We start from the raw sequence: 7500 nt of genomic DNA on the forward strand, positions 1-7500 counted from the left end.
TTTCGTATGTTACTCGTATGTAGATACAGTTCAATTTTTGCACATATTCATTTGTGATTATTGCATGAAGATTTTGAACAATCATTTGATTTAAACCAACTTGTGCAAGAATTATTCAGGTTTATGCACCAATTAAACCAACTGATTGAAAATAAGCGACTTAAAAGAGCAAATCAGGAACAAATTGGACACTAATATGCATTTCAAACAACTCCTGATCAATCATTCAAATTGATTGGTGCAGCGATTCATTAAAAACCAGTGACTCAAAAAAGTAAAAAATGCACAAATAAAAATCATGACAGTGACACTTCTGCACATACGCATTAGTGACTGAATATAAATTTTTAATAATCATTCATTTGCTTAAGAAACATTCAGACCAATATTGTGCAGTGATTCAACTGATTCATTAAAAAGAAGTGACTCAAAACAGCAACAAATGCCACTTTATCATAACTAAACTTAAAAAAAAAAACAATGTTAATTCTACAAATGTTGTATTTATTGCTAGAGGGGTTTTGTCCTTGTTAACCGCAGATTAAATCAACACTAGTGTCTATGATGTGTCCTCATTATGATGACAGTGTGTGTGTGTGTGTGTGTGTGTGTGTGTGTGATGTACCTGCAGCTCTGCACGTCTCTCAGCGTATGGTTTCTTCATTTGTTGTTCTTCGTTATCTTCCAGGTTCTGCTCTCTCTCGCTCTTCTCCTGCTCCTGACAGAACAGTGCTCACATTGAGTCTCTGAATCAATGGTGAATTACTGGAGCCGCAGCACATTAGGCCCAAACGCAGAGTTTAACGACGTTCAATAGAGTTTAAACAGGTGGAGGAGAAAGAAAATCCTGTGACTTAACCGCCGGCTTATTTTCTTCCAAACGATCTTAATAACGGTATATAATGATGCTGCCGCGTGTGAGAAAGACAAATATCATTTTGACAAATAACAGAGAGTTCCCAACAATGGTCCAGGACTTTTTCCTGACCTCTCTAGTCATTTGTGATTACTTTAAACAATCATTCGACCCACTTCGCTTAAGAATCGTTCAGATTGATTTTTGAAACAATTCAACTGACTCACTAAAAAAGAAGAGACTCAAAAGAGACAGGCTGGACACAACAATGATGCTTTTGCACATATGCATTTGTTGCTTATGAAATATAATGAGTAATGCATAACTAGAACATTCATTCACCGTGTGTGGCTCGGTCCAGAGCGTGGAGGGGTGCAGCGGGTCTCTCTGCTGAGCTAAGATCCTCAGGCACCTTCCCATCATGCCGAGGGAGCGAGCCCTGGTCTCCACACAGTCTGGCGAGAGAGAACTGACCGCTGTGAGGTGAGTCAAAGCCTCCTGAGCCACAGACCGGCCCACAGCACACCAGTCCTGAACACAGAGGACAACACTGCTGCAGTATGATGCTGAAGATGCTTGCTCATAAACAATATCAAGCCTCTCTGATTCAGACGTGTTCTGTGTGAATCTGTTAAAGTGTAATGTATTTCTGTGATGCTCCGCTGTATTTTCAGCATCATTCCTCCAGTCTTCAGTGTCACATGATCTTCAGAAATCAGAATAATATGATGATTTACTGCTCAAGAAACATTTCTGATTATTATCAGTGTTGAACACAGTTGTGTTGAACAATATTTCTGTGGAAACTGTGATGCATTTTATTTCTCAGGATTTAAAGGTGAACAGAAAGATCAAAAGAAGAAATCATTTGTTACATTATAAATGTCTTCACTGTCACTTTAGATCAGTTTAATGCATCATTGATTGATAAAACAATTATTATCTTTCTCATAAACTGAAGTTTTCTTTCTAAGCTTGATGGATTTAGTCTGAATGTAGTTGTTGTTTGTGTGAAGCAGACGCTGTCTGAAGTATAAAGATGTTTATGTGTCGGCTCAAGCGTTTAAGGCCTGATATAAAAATGTCAAAGAATGAAAAAATCAATTGAGATGTAATGAGAGAGTTACCTGACTGAGAGATGAAACGACTGGACACACACACACACACACTCACACACACACACACGTTTGTTTTTGTGTAAACTGTGTTCATCCCATAGGTGTAATGGTTTTTATTCTGTAGAAACTGTATATTCTATGGCCCTTCACCAACCCTACACCTAACCCTAACCCTCACAGGAAACTTTCTGCATTTTTACTTTCTCAAAAAAACTCATTCTGTATGATTTATAAGTGTTTTGAAAAATGGGGACATGGGTTATGTCCTCATAAGTCACCCTCTCCTTGTAATACCTGTGTCATACCCATGTCATTATACAGAGTTGTGTCCTGATATAACACACACACACACACACACACACACACACCTGCTCGTGTCGGCTGAGATCAGCACTGCTGCTCATGAAGTCCTCCAGGGCTCTCTCCACTGATGACTTCCTGTCTCGAGCGATGGACTTCCTCTTCTGCTCTGTGCTCTGGAGGTCCAGGATGTTCAGGGCCAGATCAGCGAGAGCCAGCCTGAGACGCACACACACACGGGCCGCAGGGACACTTCTCCAGCCGGACTGAGGACACACACAACATCAGTCTCTCTGAACATTTATACCAGTGACGACTGAGATACCGTTATTATTTTTATCATTATTCTTTATTCATATATTGTTTATTAATATTTATTTTTACATTTTTTCATTTTCATTTTAATTTAAAATGTCTTGTCATTTTGCTTTGTTTTTGTACTTTTCATTATTATTTTTCTATATATAATTAATTTTAGTTATTTTAGAACATCAATTTTAAATGAATGAAAATGAGCAACTTTGACATTTGAAAAGTTTCTTTGACAACTAGCTAATAATAGGTTTATTTTTACATTTTTATAGATTTAACTTTTTATATATTCGATTTTATTTCAATTAACGTTTACTTTATTTAAAGTAATACATTTATGGTTTTATTTCAGTCAGAAATGATAATCCTGATTTATTCAGCAAAAAAATAAATAAACACTGTCTTATTTATTTTTAGGCTGTCTATTTATGTTATTGGCTGTCTTGTCTTGTTATGGTGTTAATTGTAATAATATCTTAATATTTCCAAGCCTTATAGCTGCAGTAGTCAGATTAGAGCTGGATGATAATCTTCTTACATTTGTGTGACAACATGAACAATGAAGCAGTTGAAATACAGTATACAGCATTTATCACTTCATGTCAATGTACTGTATGCATGAAAGTTAAGGTGTACTTATTTATCTAGTTTATATGAAGAGCCAGATGATAATATAGTTATATTTTGCATTGAAATAAAAACATCAGACAGTCTTGGTCTTCTTGCTCTTAAACCCAGTTTCCCTCAGAACTGGTCACATCAGGTCAGTGAAATAGGACACACACTTTGTTTTATTTTAGTTGATTCTAGCAGTAATCTTCATTCTGATCTGCTCTGGTTTGACAGCAGCTCTCATTAAATCCTGACTCTCAATCAAAGTCGATATGAATCAACCTGACATATTAATAAAAGTGAAACAACAATATTAAGTGTGTTTGTTATCAGAATAATATTTACTCATCAATCGCTGCATCATGGAGTTATTACATTCTGAGGAAAATTACAACAAACATAATTTTTTTTTAATAACAGGCACTGATGAATCACTGCAATTAAAGCCAATAACATGGATTTGTAAAGAATGCAGGATCCAACAGATGAATACCTGCAAACAAACAGCACTTCGGTGTATCTGAAGGGATCTTTCCCCAAAACGATAATTTACTGGCCACACAGCAAGTTGTTTTTGGCCAAAATATAGTTTAAATATATGCTAAATATATGTTTTAATGAAAAGTGTCAACCTTTACATAAAAAAAATATATTTCAAAATGCATTTCCGGGGAAGAAAATTGTTTTTTATATGATCATCCTTTAGATGTAGACAAGAGACTGTTTTTATATCAGCAATAAAGACTTTTATACTGAAAAATGCCATAAACAGAAGTTATTTTTAGTTTCAACAACAGTTTGACACAGCAAACAAAAGCACCCTTAACAGATGAAAGGATATCAATGTTACGACAAAGATATCGCTTTCCTCAGCAGATATTCAAACTAATGTTTATTGATAATATGAGATTGATCTGAAGAATGAACGCTGTATCAGATGCAGTCCATATCTCTCTCATAATACTCTACATTATACAGCAATGAATTTCAACGAAGCAACTCAACGCTCCTTCTCTACTAGTTCTAGAGCGACGTTTCTGAATAAGTATAAAATCTGTGGCAGAAGGATTCAAAAGAGGGTTTTTAAAGATACTGTGTTGTTGTTGTTTACATATGTACACACTTGTGCCGTAGAACTGTTGTATAAATGCAATATCACACTTGTAGACGTGAGATAGAGCTGTATATCGGCACGCTGCTGACATAGCTTGGAGATTCTTCAAAATATCTTCTGTTTGACAGGATTGGAAGGTGAATAAATGACGACAGACTATTTTAGCATAAACTAATCCTTCAAATGGAAAGAGTGCAAACAGCACAAGAGGCTAATTACTTTAGCAATTCAGATTTCAACATTTGGTCAATGTGTTCATTGCCCTCTTTTCGTAAATATGAGCATGCAGAGAGCTTTGCAATGGGATAATCCGTTTGGGAAAATGAAAATCCATAATGCAGCGTGAGGCAAAATGAATTAGCGTGTCGTTTAGAGGAGCCGTGTGCTGTTTGGCACGCTGAACCTGACAGGAGCACCGAAAACCACCGGCTCGCCTCACAGAGAGCTTAATGAACGCCACACCAAATCACATTTACTGTCTGCTAATCGCGTTTGTTCCTCTGGAAACAAACCGTGTGTGTTTTGTCCTTTAGAGTTCACATTACCGCATGTGGAGGAAAGGCAAACGACAAACAAACGAGATTATCGGAGGTGTGGAGGAGATTCGTGTCACACGCTTCTGAGAGATAATTAAGACATTCAAATTAATATGCAAAGTCTCCAAAATATAATATATTTTTACATTTGGAAATGTATTTTAAATAGTTTTAATATTATTATATTACAAATATGAATATTATTGTTTAAAATAAAGTAAATATCTAATAGAACAGAGAGAGAATTTATATGACTAAATTATGTCTATTTTTAGAAAAAAATTTAAACATTTTTTTTATTATTTGTTTTAAATTAAAATAATATTTCACAGTATTACTTTTTTACTTTAAATATACTTTTACTTTTTTATTTAATATAAAATCAATGTCTCTAAAATATAAAAATGGAAAACAGATTAGAAATACATATAAAATAGAATAATAAATAAAAATAGATTATGAAATATTTTAGAATTAATTATTATTAGAGATATTTTTTATAATCATTATTTTATACTTTAATAATACTTCACAATATTTACTGTTTTACTGTGTGTATAAATGTGTGTGTGCATAGATAGATAAATTTCATTGTGAATAATATTTTATAATAATACTGTATTATGTGTGTGCGTGTTGTCATTTATTACTAGTGTAAACTAAACACTAATGAGCTAGACTCAAGGTGAAGTGTGTCATTAATTTCCCCCTGGGATAAATTCTGCAGATTTTTGTCCGAAATCAGCACAGACAAACTAAAAAAATCATCTGTACAGAAGTGATTATTAAAAACATCTGTTACCTCGTGAGGTGGAAGAACATTGAGAACATCAGTGAGAACTTGCTCCTGCAGAGAGACAGCGCTCTTCATCAGACTGAACGCGTCCAGAAGGTGGCGCTGTTTCTCTTCTGCACTCGATGAGTGAACAGCCAGGATTCTTGATGAAAGAGACACAAATCACACATCTGATTCCAGCAGCATGTATTCACTTCAGGGAAATTACTCTTATAACTGACAGACATGGAATTAAATGAGTGCACATGGGATTTTGAGGCTTTAAAAACTAATTTGTCACACAAGAGGATTATTACAGCGTAAAGACTGAAAGGTGATTCAAATAGGTCATGAATATTTACAAGCCATATTTTACCCAAAAGTCACCATAAATAAATACAATTATCAAACCCCCGAAAAATACACAAAGCCAGTAAAAAGTTTGGAATAATTAAGATTTTTTTTAAGGATTTTTTTTTTTAAGTCACTTTTGCGTGTCCACCTGAATGTATTTGCATGTCCAACGGAGTGTGTTGCCGTGTTCACAAGAGTGTGTTGGTGTGTTCACCTGAGTGTGTTGGCGTGTTCACCTGAGTGTGTTGGCGTGTTCACCTGAGTGTGTTGGCGTGTTCACATGAGTGTGTTGGTGTGTTCACATGAGTGTGTTGGCGTGTTCACATGAGTGTGTTGGTGTGTTCACCTGAGTGTGTTGGCGTGTTCACCTGAGTGTGTTGGCGTGTTCACCTGAGTGTGTTGGCGTGTTCACATGAGTGTGTTGGTGTGTTCACCTGAGTGTGTTGACATGTTCACATGAGTGTGTTGGCGTGTTCACCTGAGTGTGTTGGCGTGTTCACCTGAGTGTGTTGGCGTGTTCACATGAGTGTGTTGGTGTGTTCACCTGTGTGTGTTGCCGTGTTCACAAAAGTGTGTTGGTGTGTTCACCTGAGTGTGTTGGCGTGTTCACATGAGTGTGTTGGCGTGTTCACCTGAGTATGTTGGCGTGTTCACCTGAGTGTGTTGGCGTGTTCACATGAGTGTGTTTTCGTGTTCACATGAGTGTGTTGGCGTGTTCACCTGAGTGTGTTGGCGTGTTCACATGAGTGTGTTGGCGTGTTCACCTGAGTGTGTTGGCGTGTTCACATGAGTGTGTTGGTGTGTTCACCTGAGTGTGTTGACGTGTTCACATGAGTGTGTTGGCGTGTTCACATGAGTGTGTTGACGCGTTCACCTGAGTGTGTTGGCGTTGGCGTGTTCACCTGTGTGTGTTGGCGTGTTCATATGAGTGTGTTGGCGTGTTCACATGAGTGTGTTGGCGTGTTCACATGAGTGTGTTGGCATGTTCACATGAGTGTGTTGACGCGTTCACCTGAGTGTGTTGGCGTTGGCGTGTTCACCTGTGTGTGTTGGCGTGTTCATATGAGTGTGTTGGCGTGTTCACATGAGTGTGTTGGCGTGTTCACATGAGTATGTTGGCATGTTCACCTGAGTGTGTTGACATGTTCACCGGAGTGTGTTGGCGTGTTCACCTGAGTGTGTTTGCATGTTCAAGCCTGGCTTCGGCGGAGTGTGTTCTGTATCCCAGATGCAGGAGTTCAGCAGCAGTGTGTTTGAGCGTGTCACACACCGAGATCAGCATCTCCACTGACGGATCGGCAGAACTCAAGCAATGCAGACGAAACACAGCAGCCCTTCACACACACACACACACACACACACACACACACACACACACAGACGGATCAGTGTTGCTGTAATTCAGCTCTGATCAATAAACACTGAGCGCCCATGACCACACCTGGTCTGCAGCTGTGCGATGAAGAAGCGGAGGACTGAAGCTCGGTTCCCTCTCTGCTCTAGAACAGCTGTGATGGTTCTGC

The 7500-nt window shown here is 37.7% G+C and overlaps 1 protein-coding gene across 1 annotated transcript in view; it reads right to left on the reverse strand.

Annotated features, from left to right (window-relative positions):
- The window catches only part of LOC127970444 (cilia- and flagella-associated protein 46), a 69183-nt gene that overhangs the window by 16986 nt on the left and 44697 nt on the right, over window positions 1–7500 (reverse strand). The window contains exons 37-42 of the mRNA XM_052573036.1: window positions 7419–7500; window positions 7150–7311; window positions 5651–5786; window positions 2343–2540; window positions 1199–1387; window positions 626–718 (exon numbers count right to left, since the gene is read on the reverse strand). The exon at window positions 7419–7500 is cut by the window's right edge and continues 25 nt beyond it. Of these exons, the coding sequence (XP_052428996.1) occupies window positions 626–718; window positions 1199–1387; window positions 2343–2540; window positions 5651–5786; window positions 7150–7311; window positions 7419–7500 (860 nt within the window). The remainder of the gene's footprint in view (window positions 1–625; window positions 719–1198; window positions 1388–2342; window positions 2541–5650; window positions 5787–7149; window positions 7312–7418) is intronic.

Source organism: Carassius gibelio, chromosome B13, assembly GCF_023724105.1.
Source record: "Carassius gibelio isolate Cgi1373 ecotype wild population from Czech Republic chromosome B13, carGib1.2-hapl.c, whole genome shotgun sequence".
Taxonomy (NCBI): domain Eukaryota; kingdom Metazoa; phylum Chordata; class Actinopteri; order Cypriniformes; family Cyprinidae; genus Carassius; species Carassius gibelio.